Source organism: Clarias gariepinus, chromosome 27, assembly GCF_024256425.1.
Source record: "Clarias gariepinus isolate MV-2021 ecotype Netherlands chromosome 27, CGAR_prim_01v2, whole genome shotgun sequence".
Lineage (NCBI taxonomy): Eukaryota > Metazoa > Chordata > Actinopteri > Siluriformes > Clariidae > Clarias > Clarias gariepinus.
The window spans coordinates 8,632,877-8,657,090 of NC_071126.1; the positions used below are offsets into that span (position 1 = coordinate 8,632,877).

A 24,214-nucleotide genomic window follows, 5' to 3' on the forward strand; every position below is an offset into this window, starting at 1 on the left:
GTAAGTTTACATTGTCCTGAACTTTTCCTTCTTTAATGGAGAAAGCGAATATTAACCTGAACAAACAGTCAAAACCCATTTATGTTTAACAGAAATTACTGTGTTTAAAATATATTAATTAATTAATCACCCATTTCAAATAAGTGCACTTTAGGAAACAGGTAGGTCTTAATTGTTTAATGTGTTTATTGCAAGCAAAGCTCCAGTACAAAGGAACTTTTCACTTAGTTTAAAGTGCATGTACATATCTTCCACTTGCAAATAAAGCCTGTCTTAAATTTCATGAGCAAACCAGCAAATATTTGATCACACACAAAAATAGTATTATTATTGTGGTAAGACAAGCCTCAGTCAAGTCTGTGACAAACACAGAGAAGTGCATTGATTACTTTTTTATCAATCACAGCGCAATCTCAGTCAGATATTTATTGATCACCAATATTGAAGACGTGGCATGTATGTACTGCATTGCATCAGAGGTGGTCAAGGCATCCAACAAGGGAAGAACAAAGAATGACAGTCATTCATTCAAACCGTACTTATATAAGTTTCGTAATATTCACTGGGTATACACTACATATGTGCAGCATTTGCACTTACTATAAGACTACCAATATATGATTATTGCACTCTGATTGAAGATCACGAGAGGTGATAGTGATGAGATTTCTTCCATGTAATGATTTCTATTTTTATTCTTCACGGTGGAGTTCAAAGTAGAGATTTCACACTGGATTAATGCCAAGAGGTCTGCGGTTGTATAGACTTTTGAGCAGCTTTGTAAGGATTAAATACTGCATGCTTTCGTGTTCCAGAAAAAGAGTTTGTTAAATGTTTTTCCATACTGTAAGGTGACCGGTTAAGGTAACTTTGATCAGGAGTGACCAAAAGGTTCTTGTGTGCTGAGGGGCCGCTGGACAATAACAGCATTCATTAGGTCAGCCTCCTCCAAGCTCAGATTCCCCTGTGTGAGCTCCCGAAAAGGCAAAGACGTGGTCAGGATGAACGGTGAGCTTGACGTCTGGGCTTTCTCTACAAACTCGTGGACATCGCTGATTCTGCAATAATTTAAATGCATTATTTAACGGCACCTCAGCTCAAGGTCATAACAGAGATTAGTAACTAATCACTACAGAATCCTTACCTAAGCTGAGTAACTTTGAAGGTGATACTTTCATTATATAACCATTTTTAATACTGTGATGTAAAAGCTTTTTGCCTACTTCCTATTTGATTACAAACACATTGTCCAGCATGTGCAAGTAGCACTCACCGATGAGAGAGGTTAAACCTCTGCACCACGCGCCGGCCGTCTGCTAGCCAGATCTGCAGACAAGTAATGGGTAATGCTTCATCCAGCTCCACTGGAGGGACAGGGGGGCCAGAGCAGTCTTCATGAATTGAACGAGACCTGACCACAACTCTAGGCGCCACACTAGCGGAGGGACAATGTAGAGCATTAATTACAAAAAAGATTTTTCAGGTTCAAGAAATGTTCATCCAAAACATACCATTAGATAATATCAGATGAGTAGAAGGAAGAAGCCACCTAGTGGATTTCCACTGCACTAACAATATGCAACAAAGTATAATATGCTTTATTGCTGTTAAAATCTAATTTTATTATATTAACCCACAGTAGATGATCTAGGAGAAAACAAAGGCTTTACAATACACATGAAGACATTTTGTTAATATTTATCACAATGGATACAAATTAATGTTTCATGTTTGCATTACCACTGATCAGCATAAAAACCTTGTGCTTGTGCTGCAGGGGCACCTCTGGCCGCTCAATGTATGACTCTTCAAGACCATGGGGGATGTTCTGGCGTCTTGGCGTCTGACTCCGGGACATTCATAGCAGATCCTTTGGGTTATGTGGGTTGCAGGGTGGGCATGGATTGGCCTCCATGGATTGAACTTGTTGGTCTGGTGCATCCCATGTGTCCGTGATCAGATTAAGATCTGGGAGTTCTGAGGCTGGGTCAGTGAGCACGAGCTCTTTGCCTGCTGGGCCTCGTGCTCGACTGGCTATGGTACACTGGTGTTCTAATAACTTTTAATCATAGCCAACACTGACTTTTTCAACAATTTATGCTACATTGGCTCTTCTGTGGGATCAGCCCTGACATAAATGAGCCTTGGGTGAGCATGATCCTGTCACTAGTCCACTGGTATACAGTATATGTGTATCAATCAATTGTGATCAATTGATGATCAGTGTTAATGTGTTCATGTTTTGAGAAATTTGGCATTCATGTTAATGCTGTTAATTAACATGAAAATTGTTTGACAGCCTTTGGCAATGATAAATGGACCTACTTTCAAGGTAACTTAAATGATTTATCAACCAGGCACACATTTGTATCTAAAATTTATATCATAAATGGTCAAATAGTCTTATTTAAAAAAATATTAAATATGGGGGACTTAGGCAAGCAATTCAACACATAATCAATGAAGACAAATACGTTTGGAAATGTGGCATATACAACCTGTGTGCAAACACTAGGCATCCTGAATATATCATCAACACATGCCATTGCTGCATTTCCAACATGGCATTGAAGAGGCAGCACTGGTGTGGGAGAGGCCAAAAGGTTTAAGGGGCTAAAGAGTGTGAGAGACTTCAACCCAACAGTCAGCAAGATACTTACAACTAAATGTTTTCAAATCAAACCATACTCCACTTACTCCACGCCTAATTTAACATGTCTATAATTCATCTTCAATGTCCTTTTCAGGTGCAGTAAGGATGGGATATGTCATGATTGTACTTTGAGATTTGTATGCTTTGTTATTCACATATATTGAAGGAAAATTAATAGTTCTGAAATTTTCTGGCAAAAAAAATCTGGCAAAATATTTTACACATATTTACTTTACAAAAAAAGGTTAAATTATGTCTTTTTGGAAAGAATTAAAAACATCTAATTTATTATAATTAGCAGGACTAAAATCACAAAATATATTAGCCATGTTGCTGGGGTGATATAATGTTGTTGTTTTTTATTCATACTTTTGTAGTATATTTAGAGTAGAACAGTTTTGCATTTCACTTTGGCGGCACATCACAATGACAAGTCCTAATACTATTCCCAATATCAACAGAGTTTTTTAAAAAGCTTCCTTTACCTTCCTAGTCTGTAGCCTCTTCCACTAAAAGGCAAGAAGGTCTTCTTTTTGGGGACATACAGTTCATCCTTCATCTCCTCCACACTGACCTCCAGCTCCTCCTCGTCTGCTCTTCCCTCCAGTTCCAATGGTAACTCCCTGCAAACAGATGTAGTACTGAGAACACAGAGGAAATTATTTGACCATGTTCATGCGGGCTTTGGACCATACTGCGGTGTGGCTGGAGACATTTGTGTGCATGTTATTACAACAATGCCTTACCCTCGTTTAAGAGCTTCAAGGAACTCCTGATTCTCCTCAGAGGAGTAGCTACGCAATCCCTCATCATTCACAGTAAAACCATCTTTCCACAGTCTAACCACAATCTCCACCTGTGGTAACAAATGCAGACAGGTCAAGTCTACACTAGTCTGTTACTGTTAGCGTCTAAAATGTGGCTTTTTGTTATAAAATTTACAAATTAGTCTAAGAAGTAGAAACCACCAAACCTTCTTGCCATATGTGGGAACACTGCTGATTTTCTCCACCTCATCTAGAAGGTCCTCCACCGAGAAACTTGGCCTTATGGGGGTCTCCTCTTCATCATCATGATCATTTCGAGCCCCATCACACCTGAGAGCTCATGACATAATAATGATAATGAGGATACAATGATAAAGAACATCTTAGACAAGCATTTAAACATGTGGAAGTAAAATAGATGTCTGGAAGTCATGAGTAAAACCTCAATCATTCATCATATTCATGCATCACATTTAGGCATTTGGCAGACGCTCTTCCAAAGCGACTTACATTTTTATCTTATTACACATCTGAGCAGTTGAGGGTTAAGGGCCTTGCACAAGGGCCCAACAGCTGCAACTTGGTGGTTGTGGGGTTTGAACCTGGGATCTTCTGAACTGTAGTCCAATGGCTTAACCACTGAGCTACCCCTAGAATGCATCATACCACTTATCCTGTACAAAATCAGAGTGGAGTCTATGCCAGGGGACTTGGGACACTAAGCAGGGTACACCATGGATTACGGGTAATTTGGAAATGCCAAATCTGGATGTCTTTGGACTGTGGGAGGAAACAAACGTACCTGGAGGAAACGCATCAAGCACAGTGAAAGCACCGCTTGATGATGTAAGGGCTTGCAGCTCTATCAGAACAACTTAACAGCTATTTGAATGTGCTTTCACAGACTTTAATGGCATATCTTTGTTTTATTCATGACTTTTTTTTTTTGATAAGCATACATGTGAGATGTGCTTTGAGATGTGTTTTTTTATTATGCGTTTCGTATGTTCATTCTATGCGATTATGGATTTGTTACTTTTTCTAGTTAAGTGCAATGTCATGGGGAAATTTATGTTAGAACTGTACACTGCATTTGTTAAATAAATAAAAATAATAATAACAAGTATAGGCTCACCACTGGCCATCTTTGACACCTTCTCTTGAATCAGTGTTTTTCATAACGTCTTTTTTCTTTCATCTTGGAACAGTAAAAAAATAAATAAATGCATGTAAGTAGGTACAACTTTATTGTCATTGCATAGTACAGGTACTCAGCAAGGACATGCATTTCAGCATCTTCATTTCAGAAGTGCAAATAAGAGGGGTATATACATCACTGCAAATATACAGAAAATGCAGAAAACTTAATTTTAAGTAACATTGCTATGCAGTGAGTATATGAAGCAACTACAGAATGGATAATGCTATAAAGTGGAAAAGGGGACATACACAGGAATATAAGCAAGTAATGTCCATAAATATATGTGTGTGTGTGTATAGGGGGCACTCAAGGGTAGGTTTTTTGCCTGTTTGAGAGCTGCCTCAAGCTGGGCATAAAAACCTGTGCCAAGTTGTGTGTGGATCAAATGGTTGCTGTGGCAATCCCTCGACTGGAGCACCCAAAAGACTAACTACATGCATGTAGTGCGTGTATATATATATATATATAAATATATATATATATATATTTGTGTATCCATCCATCCAGGAGCCTCTGTAGTCCAACTAGGGACTATGGAGATTACCATTGCGTTTATTCCCATTTTATGACTGTAGGTCAACATTCACACACTACGGGCAATTTGGGAACACCAATTAGCCTAATCTGCATGTCTTTGGACTGTAGAAGGAAACCAGAGTACCCAGAGGAAACTCACAAAAGCAAAGTGAGACACCATGCACACAGACCCTGAGGCAAGCATTGAACCCAGACCTTGGAGGTGCAAGTCAACAGTACTGACCACTACACCACTGTGCTGCTATACTCAGCAAAAAAAAAAGAAACGTCCTCTGACTTTCAACTGTTTTTACTTTCAGACATGGCAATTTATCGCCCTAGCCACATCAGCAGTCCTCATGCCTCCCTGCAGCATGCCTAATGCACGTTCACGCAGATGAGCAGGGACCCTGGGCATCTTTCTTTGGGTGTTTTTCACAGTCGGTAGACAAGTCTCTTTAGTGTCCTGCGTTTTTAGAACTGTGACCTTAAATGCCTACTTTCTTTAAGCTGTTAAGGTCTTAACGACCATTCCACAGGTGCATGTTAATTAATTGATTATGGTTAATTGAACATGCATGGAAAACATTGTTTAAACCCTTTTAACTGGATTTTTACAACATTATTGTTGAAATACACAGTCCTGAAAAAGGGACGTTTCTTTTTTTGCTGAGTGTATATAGATATACACACACACACACACACACACACACAATAAAAAGAGCAACGTGTTCCTACAATGTATATAGGCATAACTGTATTAAGTAGCAGTAAATTATGAAGTTAAATGTTTTAACTATAATAGTGTTGTATTGCCTGCAGTCAGGCCTGGTTTTGGGCCTTGTTTTGACAACAGACGGTTATATGACAGGCCAGTAAACACCCTCCACCGCTCCAACACACCCACGCAAGAGCACACACCCTCAAGGACGCACAGCTATTAATACGTAATGACGTAAATATTCCTCAGGATGAGAGCATTGACAGCGTTCACTTATTAATAAAGAGACGAACGGTCTGTAGACGCGGTTAAAAAAGACAAAAAAAGCCAGACATAGACGTATCCTATACGTTTCAATTTACTTTATCAACCCCGCATATAAACGTCCTAAAAAAACACGCGAATTACGTAAAGAGCGCGTGAGAGCGACGGAGAGCGCGTGAAGCACGCAAGCGCGGCATTATGCGTACCGCTGAACGCCACAGCGACCTAACATAAAAACAAACATTCCGATAACGCATTCGTGTATTATTACCAGCCTTTTAATCCATTCCGTCGGGTTCACAAAGACTGATCTTGAGCCTGCAAGCTTCTCTCAACAGCAAACACACACTCCAGAAAATGCAGCAGCCATTCATGTGACGTCACACAGTGAGCTACCGCTATGTGACGTCACGAACCGTTATGCACATAGCCTGTTTTATAAATCACTGGGTGGATGTGTATTTTTTAAAAGTTACCACTGAAACATTTATTTATTTATTTTTATGTTACCTAATATTTTATTTCAACAAACTGCAATCCAGGGTGTATTTCCACCTCACATCCAGTATTCCTTATGATTGGCTCTGTGTCCTCCACAGATCTGACCCGGAATGAGGCCAATGTCTCTGCAAATACATATTTTTATATCAGTCATTATTTATAGATACAGCAATGGAGGGTCAGTAAGCCCATATACTCTCACTCAACCTTAATACCGCTTATCATGTTCAAGGTTATGGGAATCTTGGAGCATCTCAGGGGACGTAGAGCACTAGGTGGAACACCCTCCATGGGGTTCCAATCTATTACAGAAGCTACCAATTAACCTAATCCACATGTCTTTGGATTGTAGAAGGAAACCGTTGTAACTGGAGGAAACCTATCAAGCACAGGGAGAACATGCAAACTCCATGCACATGCTTTTGTATGCTGTAGTTTTAAGGTTTCCTTTCACTGAGGCTTAGCCCAATGATTTGCTAAGGTTGAAGTGAAATGTAGAAGTGTCCTGCACAGCACCCTGACCTCATCCCCACTGAACACCTTTAGGATGAACTGGAACACCAACTGTACTCCAGGCCTCATCACCCAATATTAGCACCTGACCTCACTAATACTCTTCTAGCTGAATGAGCATAAATCCTGCAGCCATGTGCAAAAAATCTAATAAAAGTCTTTTTCAGAGTGAAGGTTATTATAGTAGCAAAGAGGGACACGTTTGAAAGGGTATGTTCGACAAGCACATATGGGTATGATGGTCATGTGTCTACATACTTGTGGCAATATTGTATACTTGAAAATACTGTGCATAAAGATTGTAGTTTGAGTCTATTGTCATATAAGGTGTGTAAAGTGATGTGTACAAAATTTATCGCTCAATTCGTCCATGTTCAGTCAAATTAATCAGTTTTTCACAGGAACCTAGAAAGGTGTGACAGGAACACACCTTGAATAGCACACCAGCTAAGGACCATACACACACATTGGGGCAATTATGTGTAATCAATCCACCTGAAATATTTTTGAAGGTGAAAATAGAGAACCTGGAGTAAACTTATGTAAGTTAATTTCTGTCTGTTTTTCTAATTGTTCTGACTATTGTGTTATAACGATAGCTGTATTTTACAAGTGTAGGCAAAAAGTACACACCCCTTTCCATGGATATGACACTAAAATAGAAATTTATATCTTAGATGGTAACATTTGTGTAACTGCTGGAAAGTAATGTAGAGCCAGCAAAGCCAGAGGCTTGGGGGTAGCATCATTTACTGATGTTTTTGTTGAGACACTTTCATTATTTACACAGTCACCAAACTGGGCAACAATGATTCTGTAGCCTGACAAACCACTAACTTACTGGCAGTTCCAGTGAAGTTATTGGCATTGCTAATGTCAGGTTAACTTCCTTTAAGCTGTATGTATTTCTGTTTTTTTTTAGCACCTGATAACTATTGAACTTGATTATTGTCTTTTAACAGGAAAAATTTGTCAAAGGATATTATACCCAATGGTATTATTATTGTTATTATTATTATTATTATTATTATTATTATTATATAATCTTGTGCATTATCATTGTCTATGAATAATTATGTGTATACAGATTAGCTTGGACTGTTACATATGCTCTTAACACCAATAATTAAATTAATAATTCTTCCAATCCTTATAATTTTCATGCCATTTCATCAATCAATGTTAGTCGAAACTTGTTTCCTTGAACCCTTACCAGCCCTATTATGAACACCGACTTTGGTGAAGAGGCAGTAACATGCACTGGGGTCTCTCAACCCACCAACAACTCTTATCATATGCATCGACAAACAGTGGATCGTCCAACTGCCATATTTTAATTTGACTTGTCCTGCTTTTCGTAAGTTGCTCTGGATGAGAGTGTCTACCCAATGCCTAAATGTAAATGTTCCCATGCCAAATAAAATCATATTAAATATAAATATGGCAGCATGATGGCTTAGTGGTTAACACTGTGGCCTTGCACCTCCAGGGGCGAGGGTTGATGCCTGCCTTAGGTCTGTGTGTTCTCCCCATGCTTGGTGGGTTTCCTCCAGAAAGTTCCTTCAGGTACTTAGATTAATTGGTGTATGTGAATGACAACTTGGCGTCGAGCTGACAAGCCAAACCTTTAAGAGGGTGGGGAGTATCTGTTGCCCCATGTGCAAGGTGACAGATTTTAAAATATCTCTAGGTGTCACAGTGGACTAGTGCTCTGTAGCACTGTGGCCTCGCTCTTTCTGGTTTTTACCCGTGTTTGTCGGTTTCCTCCTGGTGCTCCGGTTTCCTCCCACAGTCCATAGACGTGTAGATTAGATTAATTGATGTTTCCAAAATTGCCCATAATGTGTGAATGAGTGTCTGGTGTGGGTATGTGGCATGTGCTCCTTGTGGTGGCATGTGTACCCTGCATTTTGTAAGTCGCTCAGGATAACTGGATAAACCTTAAGTCTCCTGGGAATTTTATTTACTAACAGTACATTTATGGTGATACAGTTTGTGATTGGACTTATTATTTAAGCACCAGTTTGTGTGTGTGTGTGTGTGTGTGTGTGTGCGAGAGAGAGAGAGAGAGAATTTAACTGGAGGCGGAAGTGGCGTGCTGGCTGTTTTCTCTACCCGACAGCAGAGGGAGAGAGTGAGCGAGAGAAATGGCGCCTCGGCACTCTAGCTGAGAGACAGTCAATACAGAGGGAACTGACAGAGCCCCAAGGAAACAATACGGTAGAGAAAGAAACATGGTGAACACAAGAAGAAGCACGCAGCTCCAGCCATGCAGTCCTGTCATCTCCGGTTGGACGAGGTCGTCTACTCGAAACAACCCAAACTTGGAAGAACACAACCATGTAAGAGCCGGCTCGCTTTTCCTCACTGGCCGGCTGCTTCAGCCAGTTTGCTTACAGCTATGCTATGCTAAGCTATGCTATGCTATGCTAAGCTAACCAGCCAGTTTGGCCTTAAGATTGATGTCCCTCATTTATTGATAGCCAGCTAGCTTTACCTCTTTTGTTCACGACTGACACGGTTTGTTAAAAGAAAAAATGAAGGAACATTATGTATTCGTGCTTGACACGACATGTTTAATTATTGTTGCTGGATATTTTTTCGGTTAAAATAAAAAAAAATATGAATACAACAGCTTGTGAGCATACTAGTTTATTGGAGTCCGTGCCTCCAAGTTCTCCCTTTGTGTTGCCTGAGAGGAACTAAGGTTAGCTAGCAGCGCTAGTTAGCAAGTTGAGCTTTTGTCACGGTTAAGGCACTTGACAGCACGACGACATTGTGCTCGGATGGTGGTAGTGTTTGTGTTCGCTGCTGTTCGGAGCTACTTTTTAAACAGCAGAAATTTGTTCACCGAACAGCCGGTGAAGGCGAGCAGAGAGGAGGCAGACCCCTGCCGGCGTACAGCGGTTACTCAGCTGTATTGAGGAAGTGAACTCCGGCAGAGTTGAGCGCCTGTACCGGCTCGTCTGCTTCTCCCAACTTTCAGCATGAAGCGCTCCGGTGTGTTTCTGCCCCGGGGAGAGTCGTGTGATGTTCTAGTGGCTTCCAAAGAACCCAGCATAACCACAAATATCCAAATAAACACTGAGTAGTGTTTGGTTGGAGAGTTAAAACAGCTGTGTTTATGCAAACGTTTCCAGTGTAACCTCAGATCAAATCATCTCTGTCTCTCTCTCTCCTGTGTTCAAAATACCATGTCTGAACACTTTACATTTTAATGATACCCTAAGTCACATATGGGCAGCACATAGGTGGCATAGTGCTTAGCGCTGTCACTTTGCACCTCCAGTGTCTGGGTTTGATTCCCACCTCTGGGTCTGTGTGCATGAAGATTGCATGTTCTCCTCATGCTTGATGGATTTCTCTTAACGACTCTGGTTTCCTCCCAAAGATGTGCAGATTAGGTTAATTGGTGTTCCCAAGTTGCTCATTGTGTATGTGTGTTCGTGCCCTGCGATGGATTGGTACCCAGTCCAGGTTCTACCCTGCCTCGTGCCCAAAGTATAATAACACGATAGAGTCCGTGACCCTGTACAGGATAAGCAGTATTAAAAACTGCCAGCAATGGCAGTGTGGTCCTTATTTGAACCTGTTACCTCACTCACTCTCACTCACCTTCTATACTACTTTATCCTGTATTTAGGGTTGCGGTGACCTGGAGCCTATCCCAGGAGGCTTAGGGCGCAAACGGGGTACACCCTGGACAGGGTGCCAATCGCAGGACAAACTTGTTACCTTCTGATCCATAATCCAACACCTTAACCACTGAGCTACCCCTGACCCTGGAATGTTGTGGAATGTTATTTTGAGTTGTTCTTCCTGTACAGATAAAATCCAGTGTGCCTTCTATACAAGGCTTGTGTCACTGATGATCCAGTGCTAAAGTTCGTCTAGTTTAGACTGCAGCATTTACTGGGTTCTTTCCAATTGACTGTTTTTTTTTTTCAAATTTTACTTTATATCTTGTCAGTATTCTGTTGTTAATTGAGCTGTGGAAGCAAACATGATGGGTAAAGTGTGGTTGACCTGGTTGCTGATGGACATGTTTGTCATGTTTTACGTCTTTCAAGCTTTGTCTATATTACAAGCCATGTTGTTCGATTCCAAATTTTTTTGGTCAGATCGGATTGGCATGTCATGACGGTTCACAATTATAATTACAAGTATCTGAATGTAGATGTGTCTGATTTCTTTAAGGGCACCCATATTTGTGTGACCACTTATTCACTTCAAACCACTGATGCGATTATAGCCAAAATATCAAAACCCTGCAATGCCATGCGATGACATCCTTGTCCTATGCAAGAGAAGAGTCAAAAAATTTCCATGAATCTATGAATGGGTCTGTCAATTCTCATTCAAATCACATGACCACATATTGGATATGTATCCGATCTAGAACCATCTATGAAAGTGCCTTGGATCTGATCTGAAAAACATGTTTGTTGTGACAGCACTAAAAAAATCACAATCAGTTCTGTCACATTAGAGTAAAAAAAAATCTGAATTGAGTCACTCCAGGCTGTTAATGGGAACGTGCCTCAGGTGCTTTGTGTCTATGCCCTTTTTTAAAATTGACCTTTTTATCGTCACTGCAAAGATGTAGTGAAATGTGTGGTTATGTTTTTAATCATTTGTCATATCTCTTTTGCCTTTCAGAAGGACCCTAACAGTAATATCAGCTCTGGTAGCCCACGCTTGTCGCCTCCATCAAAACGAAAACGCAGACATACAACACCTAGCTCCAGTGACACTTCACCAAGTCCCCAGAGCAAAGCGCAGAGAGTTACATGGAGCACATCCAAACACTGCACCAGGTGAGCCCATCACAGCCTGTAAGCCATGAGCTGTATCAACAGGATGTTCCTCTTTCACAGTTTTTGCCTCAAGTTGCTTCGTTTTAGCATTATATTATATAATATTGCAAGAATTGCTTTTAAAATCTATATATACACACAATATATGGTAAGGATTTTTCAACTAAAATTACAGAATAAATATTAAAGGGAACATACCAGTGATGGCATTTAAAATTCTTTGGTGTTATGTGCTGTTACATGTGTAACACAGTTCTGCGGCGACTGGCTACAGGTAGCCATGAATGACCCCAGATATGCTTAAGGAGTATATGGAAGACCTACGACATGCCTACACATCATTTAATGGTTTCACCACAAGTTTTTGAAAGTGGATAAAAACAATTGTAGTCGATGCAGCAAGTTGCGATTAACCACAGGTCACCCCAACACAAGTTTGTATCGACAACTACCAGACTCTAATGACTCATAATAATTGGAAATTTTGTAGTGCTATGTGAAAGCAGAAACAGAGCTAGATTCATTTGTTTTTATGTTAATTGCTGCAACTTTATGATTGATTACTATTTGAAGCTTAGAATATTTATCATGGAGTGCACTTTATTTACCTTTTTTGTGAATCTGAAAGCCTTAAGTGCTTCTGGAATCTCAGAAAAGTTTAGTTTCTCTGGAGTGCACAGTTTCATTCTAATATAAAGGGCATATAGGAAAGTGCAAAGGAATGGGGCAGACGGGCATTAATATTTTCTGTATCAACATAAAATGGATGCAATAGCTAGTAAAACCTTCAGGGATGTATTGTAAGTGGCTCCCAAGTGGCGCAATGGAAACGTTCACCCTATCATCCAGGGAGGGTGTGAGATCGATTTCCGGGTAATGCTACAGCATGGGTGGGATTTTATATTGCCACGCCCACTTGAATCATCAACACTGGCCAATTATAGATACGTGTAAATTAGATCGAGAGAGAGAAGGGCTAAAAGGATTGTCTTGTATGTGGTAAATATTGATGTAAAATAATAAACCTGTAGATCCCATCTATGAACTAATATAATTGGTTTGACAAGCAACTATCTATGCACGGAGAGTTTAATAAATCTATACTATATCAAAGTGTTATGGAATTCTTAAAACTGTCTTATAGATGTGAACATATAAAACCTGTATAAGTGGTGAAATAGGTTGAAGTTGATCCATAGGGAAAGCTTCACAAGGTTCGCCACATCTGTAAAATATGGACTAATCCTGTGTCACCATAAAGTAATGTTAAAAAAAAGATTAATTTAAAAGTACAGAAAGAATCATCATGTCTCCATATTGCACTTTTAGATAACAACTGAGTATTGAGTTTGTTTTTCTTCTTAAAAAAAAAAAGTTTCTATGAAGATTGGACATCTTGAATGATGTTATAGTTGCACAAATTATATTTGTCTTTTACCCTTTTTTTGCTGATCCAAAAATGTTATACGGTCAGTTGCACTTTAACGTGTACTTTGGATGATATACAGAGCATTGAATATGGTTTGTTGTGTTTCAGGTTATCAACTGGTGCTTTACAAAATGGACATGGTAAGACAAGGTTTTATATTTGGGAGATTACATAAGTGAGGCAGATGATTGTTTTGTATTTCTGCTTTATATTTTAAATGAGGGTCCTTAATATAATGACTTACTCAGTGTAGTGTTATATATAACACTAAAATGAACCAGATAAATGTTAACGGAGGATTGATATTACCAGTGCTGTGAATGGTTTCTCGTTAACGTTTTGCTTGTGAAGCATAACGAGTGCAGTTTTGTCAAAAGCTTTAGGCCGGAGGACCCTGCGGGTAGATGACAGCACAGATGGGGACGATGCCCGCTTGAATGGCCACGTTGAGCTGAAGAGGAGCTGTCGCTCTAGGAAGAGCCGCTTTCAGCACCTCAACCAGAGCCTGCTGTTTGACCAGCTGGTCAACAGGTAATGTTCGTTTGAGAGGCTTGTTAACTTATAGTTTGAAGCCTTTTTTTGTAATATTAAACGTAGCTTAAATTATGTGTATTTGTGTAAGTGAATGAATGTTGGGTGGCTTTAAATAAGGTTATGTGCAGTTAATGAGACAAATGTTTCTGATTCCATGAGCAGAGCGCTGTTTTCAGATCATTATGTAGATCTCAATAGGAAAGTCTGAAGCAAGTAACAGTGGGTTTGGGTGATCGTTGTTAAAATGATAATTGCAAGTGTTTCTCAGCATTAAATCATGACTATTGATCACGATGATTCGGTGACTCATGTTGAATCACAGAAAAAGTTTGGTCTAGTAAATGCGCTCAGTAATAAAAACACAATGTTGTAGGAATTACAGATCCAGTCTGTTGGTTTGGTTGAGTTAGCTTACTGCTTGTCTGAAAGACAGATGGCTGAACTCTATTGGAGACCTGCTAGAGTTGGAAATGATGCATGAGCTTTTTGGACTGTAATTGGCAAAAATAATGTATTAGTGTGTTATATTTCTACTTTAAATAAGATTTAGTCATAAAAACTAATGAGCAGAATGTATCCAATTTTATTATTATTATTTGCCTGTAGATTTGTGTTTAAGTTGTTTTGGTGTTTTTGATTAACCGTGAAGACTGCCTCTTTTCCCTGGTGCAGCACGGCAGAGGCGGTGCTTCAAGAGATGGACAACATCAGCAACATTCGACAGAATCGAGAAGTGGAGCGGCTTCGCATGTGGACAGACACAGAACTGGTAAGGGCTGGCACCAAATTAACTTCACAGTTTATTACTTGAACGAACACAAGTATCAATGTTTGTTCTTTAAAGTGTGATACTGTGTTGTGCTGATTTGTTGACTCGGTGGTCATTTAGAAACTAATACTGAAGTCTTTTGTAATATTTCAGTAATAATTAATGTTTAATTGTGTTTGAGTGTCCCTCCTGTCTACCTTGTTTAATAGGAAAACATGGACATGTATTCACGTGTGAAAAGGCGGAAGTCGATGAGGAGGAATACATTTGCAATGCAGACACACCATAAAGTCATCAGCAAATCTGAAGCCCCAGAAGAGGAGGGAAGGGAAGAAGAGGAAACTGATGGTAAACTGCTACGTATATGTCTCTTTTATTTCATAAATGTTTTGTTATTCCTGTATATTTCACATAAGATACAACAGCTGACGTGCAAAAAGTGTTAAGGTTTTCAGAAATATTATGCAGTTTGTTACAGTTTTCTAACTCGGTTATCCTGTTCAGTATTTTATTATTTTTAAACCAGAAGCACACAGCCTGTTGAAGCCTGAAATACTGTGCCATCTTGTGCCTCAGTGTTTTGTGTAAAAGGCACAGAGCAGGAATCCAGGGTTGTTGTCTGTCTCTAAGCTTGAAATGATAGTTGTGAACAGGGGTAAGATGATATCAGTGTAAAATAAAAAGCTTTTTATAAGCTTTAAGATATTACTGATATTTTGAGATGTGTGACATGTGCAACCTGCCGTCAAGATCTAGGTAGGTCCGTCAGTACACCCTATTATACAAAATTCCCATTTCGGCATTTTAGACATTCACATATGTAGACTTCCAGTGAATTTGCACAAGCACAGAGAGAGAAAAAAAATATACAACATTCCCTCCTTTTCATTCTTTTCTTTCTAATGTGACATCATAGAAGAAGGTACAATTCCCTGGCTTGTTGCTCAGCTCTGTGCAGCTCTGCTCTGCTGTTGTCTGGTTTTGTAAGGCTCATTTACAGAGGCTCTGAAACATCTTGTTCAGGAGAGCTGTGAAACAGGGTCAGGTATAAAAATTTATTATCTGAAGGGTCATTCTAGCCTTAATAATGTAGTAATATGTAAAAAAAATAAACTCTTTCTGACAAATCCCTTCTTTATTATCGGTTAAAGACATTCAGTCTCATCTATGATTGGTAAGGTCGTCCCAGCTGTGTCATACGAGCCAGTCAGAGAGCATGATGGCACGACTTAAAGAGCTGTAGGTGTTTACTGCAGTTAGGCATCATGTCAGTGGATGGGCAGTGAATCCGAGCAGTGTGTTGCGTTTGGTCAGTGATGTAAATGTGCACGGCTAGCAAAATCACCTCAACATTCTGTTCACCCGATCATGTTTCTTTTTAAAGCAATGGTATGCCCTCTATTCCTCTGTTCTATGTCACGGTAAACGCCAGCGCTGTTGTGTTAAATGTCAGGTCTCTTATGATAGCGGAACACTGGCACAATTCTTAAAAGCACACACTGAGGCGATGTAATGCCATATTGGTGTGCTCTGGGTAAAATACCAAATATGAGCAAATGCAACATGTTGAAGGAGTCTTTTTAAGATGTTGTTGATCACTGGAAAATAATGACACGGCCTTGTCTAGGGCTGTAGCAGATGATTGACTCCTGTTAACTGGATAAAATTTAAATAATCTTACGATTATGCTGATCCAAATAAAATAATGAAATTTTATGAAAATCTTAAATTTATTTTTAAGATTTAATTGGCTTGTTTTAACCTAATCAGTCTGATTTGATTGAATCAATCCAACTAAACCTAACTGAGCTCAAACCATGAGAACCTGAGTGTATTACATAATGATGAGAAATTTTTATTTATGAAAGCTTGTCTGTTGTTCTCGTAACATTGCATCATGATTGCAAATTCCAGTATGAAAGCTCTCCCAATTTAAAGTCTTGTTTCTTTGACTGCTTTCTTCTTCTTGACCACATGTAGACTTGTATGTCATATGATATGTCCTCTATGGTCTTTGACTGGACATTTGATCCCTGACCAGAATATTTTGCCAATTACTTCGTTACATTGTACTCAAAAATAATGACTGGTTCACTCGTATATTATTACTTTTTTTGTTGTTAACAAAGTTAATAATGCATTGGCTCTAAAAATAAAGGTTTCATACCCAATGTACCAGGGTTTGTAAAAAATTATTTGAATTCTCACTGAACCACAAATGCCAATGCTGAACCACAAATGCGCAGCTGTTTTTACTTCATCAAAAGTAAATAATCATTCTTGTAGGGCTGCTTTCAGAGGACCAGGCAGGTGACCGTACCATGGAGCAAGATTAGGACTATAGGGAGGATGCTTTAGCAACTCACTTTAACAAGCGCCATTGATTGATGAACCTTTTTCCAGATAATGTTCCTGTACTGGCCCTTTAAAATCTCAGAAAACGGCAACCATCAATTCTCCATCTGCTGGTTAACTTTTCTTGGTCGGTGATTGAGGATTTTTCGTTCCATACTCTGTCGTTTACTTTTAGACTCGTAGTGATTAATCCATGTCTCGTCACCAATAAAAATTCTTTGTAAGAAACTTTCACTTTATTTAAGAGAATTGGTCCAAATTTTGTTCAGATATCCAAACGCTCCTGTTTATGCTCTCTCGTTAATTGTTTTGGCACCAGGTAGACAGAAAGCCCCCACAAAAAGTTGAGTTACTTCATGCTAAATTTTTTCTTTCCATGCAAATCACAAGTGGAGCGTTTTTATTTTTGCTCGCACCAGAGTTACAAATAAACGGATGTAACACGTTCACACCTGCACAGCAGTGACTGGGGAGAGAATAATCTTGGACAGAAAACGCTGATGAGACCGTGAGGTCAACAGAAGTTTTAATGTACTCGGAGTGTTTATAATTTTAAACTGATCTTTGTAGTTGAGTTTGTTGATTTATCATTGCATAAGTAGCCTGAGCATAAATAGTCCACTGCTTATTTACAGTTTTCTAATTAAACAATCCTAGTTTACATATGATTAGGGTTGCAGTGAACCAGCTTATTTATCAGTTTTATGCTTCAAACAATTAGTCATTTGCTTTTTGTATTAGCAAGTTAGTGTTTTTTATTTTTTTTAACTAATACTAATTTTTTTAAAGTCTGTACATAAAATATCTATACTATATGTTTAATATAATGTGTTAAATTTACACATTGCATTTATTTTGAGCTTGTGCATATTCTTAAATAATCATTTGATTTGTGTAGAATCCCATGAGGAGGGAGATGACGATGAAGGGGAAGATGATGAAGATGATGAAGGAGATGAAGCAGAGGAAGCAGGAGAGGAGAATGATAGACCTTACAACCTTAGGCAGCGTAAAACCGTGCAGCGTTATGAGGCACCACCCATTGGTACTTCAGAGTTATGTGCTGGTGAAATTAATGCTTTCTGTTGAACCACACAGTATTCTAATCAATTTCTTTATTTTGAATTGTGTGTCCATTTGTAGTGCCAGTAAACAGAAAACAAAGTAAGAACACAGTGTTTGACACACACAGATCCCCTGCAAGAAGAAGCCATATCAGGTGTGTGACCAACTCGGGGAATCAGTCGTTTTTAGGGTTAACCTGGATCTTTCTTTACAAAAAAATATTCTGGTCTAGTAAACCATAAAGTTGTTAACAGATAAACAGATTTAGTGTGAATGAGAAGTGATCTGTGTAACCTAATCCAACTCTTTAGTTCTGCCTGCTGAACGCTGACATTTTAAACATGTTTTTATAATTATTATTCTCTATTTCTAATTGCATTCTCTTTTCAGAATAAAGAAGCATGCTATTCATAGTAGCGATACAACGTCCTCATCGGACGAGGAGCGGTTTGAAAGAAGAAAAAGTAAAAGCATGACACGTGCTCGGAACAGGTGACCTTAAAACTCTTATCCATTTTGTTTTCTGTTATTCCAGACTAGTCTCTAAAAGAATGTCTTTTTTTTTTTTTTTTTTTTTTTTTGCAGATGTCTGCCTATGAATTTGCGAGCAGAGGACCTGGCCAGTGGTGTGCTTCGTGATCGGGTGAAAGTTGGTGCTAGTTTAGCTGACGTGGACCCCATGAATCTGGATACCTCTGTGAGTTTGGCATGCTTTTTGAACAGGGAGCATCACTTTGTCCACCCAGCAGAGTAGTTTAACAGACCAACCTGAGCCTTGTAAAAAATACTGTAATATCTAATAACCATGTGTGGGGAAAGATTGCTATCGTTTAATAGCTTATCTTAGAACTATTTCTGAGATAAGCTGTAGAAGCCACTTCTGGAAACCGATGCATCTGTTGCATTTAATAACCATTACCGATGAAAACAGGAATTTAAAAGTGTGAAGGGCCAATTTGTTGTTCTAAGGATTTATTTTTTTCCAAGTGTCTGGAGATTTTTGGGGGTCTTGCTTAAAAAGTCATGAAAATCAGCACACAATCTGCTGGCATTAGAACACCTGACAGGGTCATGTGTTGTGGAACAGAGCCCTCACACAAGATTTTGGTGCATAGCTCATACACACTTCCATGTATACATGTGAAACGTGGCACACATTTAGATCTAATTCAGCGTAACGATTTTCGCATCGCATTTCATCTCAACAGTAAGTCCGTTATTTTGGGTCATTTGCCAATCGCACCCAATGGATTTAGTTATATTTCTAGGGGTTTTATACAGTCGCCACCAAACTGGGTCTATGTAACCAACTTCAAGACATTGAGGATGCAAAATTGCAAAGTGATCTCAGATGGGTCGGCCTGAAATGTGAATAACAACTTTGTGTGACATGATATTAAGTGACATTACACCAATCCAGACACACAGAATCCAGGGTTTTTTGAGGGTCTTGACATATAATTTTAGAATCAGGGAAATTTTATTATAATGGTATTGGTATGTCCCCTTTAAATGTGTGCGCCCAGTATGCCCACTGGCTGGTGATGGCAGAGGTGCTTGGGCCCGATTATGTTGCTTGCAAATATATTTAATGTTGTTACCGTTCAGTTTATTGCTTATTTGAAACTTTTGTTACTGGACCTACATTAAATTTAATTAAATACCTTGGCTATATAATAAAATAAGTATAAATTTTGCAGTATAGTACCAAGATTTATAAATGATCCAAACTTTAGGCTGTGCGTGTTTAGGAATCCTTTTAATGTGTATTTTTGGATTAACTATTTTTGTTCATCCAAATATAGGTGAAGTTTGACAGTGTAGGCGGGCTTACCTCTCACATTAAGTCTCTCAAAGAGATGGTGGTCTTTCCTCTTCTCTACCCTGAAGTGTTTGAGAAGTTTAAGATTCAGCCTCCAAGGTAAGTCTCTAACAGTGTGTTTTTGTGTGTGCATACCTACACTGTCTGGTCAGAAAATGTTAACATTTCGGAAGGGTTTGAATTATTGGGCTGCTTCAAGCTTCAATTACTGGAACTGAGTTGAAGAACTTGCAGCACTCGGACTTAACAACTCTGTGGCCATATTAAAACAACTTGTCAGTGAGGCTAATTAAAAAAACTGTTTTAGTAAGCATAAAGATTCAACTTTGGGTTAAGGTCTTGAGATCTTATGAGTTTAGACTCATTCCAGAGTGATTGGTGAATCAGAGTAAAAAGGGAAGCACATGATTAATGATGTGCCTCATTGATTAGCACTGCACAGTATTACTCTGAACATTTTGACACGCACGTTTTTCTCTGCTGCTGTAGGGGTTGCCTGTTCTATGGTCCTCCAGGGACAGGGAAGACTTTGGTGGCTCGGGCGCTGGCAAACGAGTGCAGTCAGGGCGACACTAAGGTCTCCTTTTTTATGCGGAAGGGAGCCGACTGCCTCAGCAAATGGGTGGGAGAATCAGAACGACAGCTCCGCCTTCTTTTTGACCAGGTTTGCCTGTTAAGCTTGTTTTGTGTCACCCATCTTGATGTGTGGTTTTGGATGAGAAGGATCAAACTTAATGTTTGGGGGTGAATTTGTTTATACTGTATAAGGATATAGCAAAAGGTATAACTGCTTACTCTAGACGGAATTGTTATATTGTACAGTATGTGTTACAAGTTTAGTAATATTTTCTCCTCTACCACTTCTTGTAGGCATACCTCATGAGACCGTCTATCATCTTTTTTGATGAGATCGACGGCCTTGCACCTGTTCGTTCTAGCAGACAGGATCAGATTCACAGGTTATTTTTATTATCTAAATCTGATCTGATTTGATCTTTTCAAGCTGAGGTTGTCAGTTTTAATATTTCTTAACTGTGCAATTCATATTTTAGCTCCATAGTTTCCACGTTGCTGGCTTTAATGGATGGTTTGGACAGTCGAGGGGAGATAGTGGTCATTGGTGCTACAAACAGACTTGACTCTATCGACCCTGCACTCAGGAGGCCTGGTCGTTTTGACCGGGAATTTCTGTTCAACCTGCCAGATAAACAGGTAAATAAATTCTTCTGGAGTGACTAGCCTGGTCTCAGTGTTACGAGACTTCCATTGACTTTGAAAATGACTGACTGCTAAAAGCGGTGACAAGCTAAAGGTTTGATTAATACTTTGTCATGTTTTGGAGTGTATTTATTTATATATTTTTAAACACAAACCTTTTTTTTTTTTTTTTTTTTGTCTGCAGGCTCGAAAGCACATTTTAGAAATTCACACCAGGGATTGGAACCCAAAGCTGTCAGATTCCTTTATGGATGAGTTGGCAGAAAAATGTGTCGGTAAGAGAGACCCTAGATAGCCTTTTTTTAAAATGGATACTACAGCTACAGAATAACCAATTTAGCCCAAGTTTTATGTCCTGTCCTTGTTCTGGCAGAAATGTTAATTCATCACTTATTTAAGTTGTCACATTAAAAAAACTCTATCTAAAAAGTATATTGAGAGTTGCTGACTTAAGCGGTCCCTGATGTCTCCTCTCACCAGGGTACTGTGGTGCCGACATTAAAGCACTTTGCACCGAGGCGTCACTGGCGGCATTGCGGCGGCACTATCCTCAAATATACAGCAGCAGCCAGCGCTACAAATTGGACGTGGGTTCTATCGTGCTGGGTCCGCAGGACTTTGGTCGTGCTTTGCGTGCTATTGTTCCAGCTGCTCAGAGAGCTCTTGCACCACCAGGCCGGGCCTTGTCCTGCACACTGCAGCCTCTGCTGGAGCGATCATTTGCCCACACACTCTCCTGCCTGCTGCGAGTCTTCCCCCATGCAGAGCTCCCACACAGGGAACAAACTCACGGTACAGAGTATAAACATTTGTGGGGCAGCGCTTAAATACTGTAAATTGTAATGCCCTCTAATATGTTCATCATTTGCTAAATTAATCAATTGATCATGTACAATTATTGATTAATATCTTGTATGCACACATTCATTTGTAATAAAATAAAATATTTTGTATACATTATATATCAGATTTTTATATAAAATTAAACACGCACATAAGTCTTAAGCGCGCTGAGGCATTTTTGTGTATTAAAATTTCATACAGCAAATAGTATAGGAATTTATATTCTTTGTAGTAATGGAGCTTTGTTGGCCCTTCTGTTTTTCAGATTTTAAAACATTGCCTTACTGGTACATCAGTCTTTTGCTGTCCACTGGAAATTAATTTTCTTCTAACTGCAAACCTCTGCGTTAGTCAGCTTCAGTAGATTAGACAGAGAGTAATTCAATTTCAGCACCATATTTCTGCAGGGAGCACATCTCTCGCTCTTGTTAACGACTTCCAATTTGGAGGACTGCTTTCTCTCCAATCGTATTAACTCATAAACTGACTTACAGCCCTAATACGTAAGGAGCTTTCCTCTAAACCTATTATTCCCATACATAAATGTGAATTTATAGGGGAACCCTATTAAATAGGCTGAATGAAACTAATAAACATGGCATACGGTCTAGGGGAAATTTTTTTAATTTTTTTTTAGGCAAAGTTTTCAAGTTAGCCTCAGGAGATTTGTTATGGACTTTTAATGGGAAAATTGATCTCTAAACTTTCGAGTTGTTCTAGTATCTGAAGCATTAGAGCTCATCTTGTGAATGACTTTAATACATTTCTTTGCACAGACTCTGACAATCAGCTGCTGGAGGAGGACTCTTACAGCGAGGGGGAAGAAGGAGCTGGTGCTCAGTCCATTTATGATGTTCAGCCAGAATCTCCAAAGAAATCACACACATCTACTGTTCACAAACCCTTCCTTCATTTTACTACGTAAGATATTTCCTTATTTCAGTGCAGTTATTATCTACATTAGTAAAGTTCTGTATTGTTATTCAAATCGATGTTTTATTCTGATTTAAAGAAATAGTTACCATGCAGACATGCAGATCAAACACAGTGGAAACTTGGATTGTGAGCATAATTTCGTTATATCGTATATCAAAGCGATTCATTATAGCGAAGAAATAATGGAAACTCCAATGATTCATTCCGAAACCCAAATATATTGATATAAAATAATTTTTACAAAATATAAAGTAAAATATAAACAAAATAACCTCACACGTTACCTTTTTAAAAGAATCATGGCTGTAGTGATTGAGACTAGAGAGAGGAGGAGGGGGCTGCTGTGTATGACGACTTTCTCGCACGCACACACAATTCAATTAAATTTTTTAAATTAAATTTTATTTGTATAGCGCTTTTAACAATTAATTGTCGCAAAGCAGCTTTACCCAATCAAAAGAATTATTTAAGTCTGTATGAAATGTGAATGTGTATAATTCAAAATAAGACTGTCCCTGATGAGCAAGCTGAGGACGACAGCGACAGTGGCAAGGAAAAACTCCCTGAGATGGTAATAATCTTTGAGAAGAAATCTTGAGAGGAACCAGACTCAACAGGGAACCCATCCTCATCTGGGTGAAAACAGATAGTAGGGATTGATCATACTGTGTCAGACTTGAAGTTCAGTATAACAGGAGATGTGTTAAATTAAATGGAGTCCAGTTTGTTTTTGAAGGCTCAAATAGCCTGTAGGAAATTCCAGTCCCAAACTATTGAGCGACTGAAGTCACAGGTCCTTAGAGAACAGCTGTCTACATCAGTCGAGGACAGAACCGTCTTCGTGGAAAAGTGGAAGCGTCCCCAGTCACCACACGCATCCCAGGAAGACCACACTGGGCATCCATGCGACGAGATCTCCAACCAGAGGCAGGACTCCAGGACGAGTCAGACTGCTCCAGGGGGCAGAGGAGGTCTGGATCACTGGCAGCTCAGGAGCGACATGTATAGCTCGACAGAGCGATAGGTAGAGGAAAAAGAAGAGAGGAAGAAATGGAGAGACAGCAGAAGAGGAGAGAGCAAAAGAGATGGAGAAATGGCAGTTGGGTATGGTCACAGTCGAACAATGTATAAGGTCAATGTATATTTAGTGTAGAGTGCAAGCAGGGACTCCGGCAGGACTAACTGACAGCATAACTAAAAGGGAGAACAAGAAGGAAACACAGACATGAGGGCTCTCTGAGATGTAAAGCAACCAACCTGAGTGATCAATGAGAGTGGGGAAGACAGCAT

At 39.3% G+C, this 24,214-nt stretch overlaps 2 protein-coding genes across 8 annotated transcripts in view; one reads left to right on the forward strand and one right to left on the reverse strand.

Annotated features, from left to right (window-relative positions):
* Positions 1–162: 162 nt before the first annotated feature.
* Positions 163–6,520, reverse strand: ubxn2a (UBX domain protein 2A). Of its 4 annotated transcripts, none has more exons than XM_053488595.1 (7): positions 6,394–6,520; positions 4,556–4,618; positions 3,627–3,750; positions 3,400–3,509; positions 3,139–3,276; positions 1,274–1,435; positions 163–1,058 (listed from the first exon to the last, which is right to left on the reverse strand). In XM_053488595.1, exons 2-7 carry the CDS (start codon positions 4,597–4,599, stop codon positions 875–877), a joined length of 762 nt encoding a protein of 253 aa, XP_053344570.1. In that variant the 5' UTR covers positions 4,600–4,618; positions 6,394–6,520; the 3' UTR covers positions 163–874. The 4 variants fall into 4 exon arrangements, with proteins under 4 accessions (XP_053344570.1, XP_053344571.1, XP_053344573.1 ...); XM_053488596.1 differs by having other exon boundaries at positions 6,398–6,502; XM_053488598.1 differs by having other exon boundaries at positions 3,627–3,757; positions 6,398–6,502.
* A 2,766-nt stretch (positions 6,521–9,286) lies between these two features.
* Positions 9,287–24,214, forward strand: part of atad2b (ATPase family AAA domain containing 2B) — a 70,895-nt gene continuing 55,967 nt past the window's right edge. For 3 of the 4 annotated variants that reach the window (XM_053488591.1, XM_053488593.1, XM_053488594.1), the window contains exons 1-17: positions 9,287–9,478; positions 11,796–11,953; positions 13,491–13,522; positions 13,760–13,913; positions 14,589–14,685; positions 14,895–15,033; positions 17,939–18,085; positions 18,184–18,259; positions 18,496–18,597; positions 18,691–18,802; positions 19,911–20,026; positions 20,417–20,591; positions 20,798–20,886; positions 20,980–21,139; positions 21,330–21,420; positions 21,626–21,937; positions 22,765–22,909. In XM_053488591.1, coding sequence (XP_053344566.1) covers positions 9,371–9,478; positions 11,796–11,953; positions 13,491–13,522; positions 13,760–13,913; positions 14,589–14,685; positions 14,895–15,033; positions 17,939–18,085; positions 18,184–18,259; positions 18,496–18,597; positions 18,691–18,802; positions 19,911–20,026; positions 20,417–20,591; positions 20,798–20,886; positions 20,980–21,139; positions 21,330–21,420; positions 21,626–21,937; positions 22,765–22,909 — 2,213 coding nt within the window. In that variant the 5' untranslated portion in view covers positions 9,287–9,370. The remainder of the gene's footprint in view (positions 9,479–11,795; positions 11,954–13,490; positions 13,523–13,759; positions 13,914–14,588; positions 14,686–14,894; positions 15,034–17,938; positions 18,086–18,183; positions 18,260–18,495; positions 18,598–18,690; positions 18,803–19,910; positions 20,027–20,416; positions 20,592–20,797; positions 20,887–20,979; positions 21,140–21,329; positions 21,421–21,625; positions 21,938–22,764; positions 22,910–24,214) is intronic. The other variant, XM_053488592.1, reaches the window with a different exon arrangement.

Excerpts from the sequence above, each read along its gene's own strand:
- ubxn2a (XM_053488595.1), bottom strand. The coding sequence starts at position 4,599 with ATGAAAAACACTGATTCAAGAGAAGGTGTCAAAGATGGCCAGTG. Across the intron at positions 3,510-3,626 it reads TTCCCACATATGGCAAGAAG|GTGGAGATTGTGGTTAGACT; the intron begins GTTTGGTGGTTT and ends TTGTTACCACAG. Across the intron at positions 1,059-1,273 it reads AGGTTTAACCTCTCTCATCG|AATCAGCGATGTCCACGAGT; the intron begins GTGAGTGCTACT and ends AAATTATTGCAG.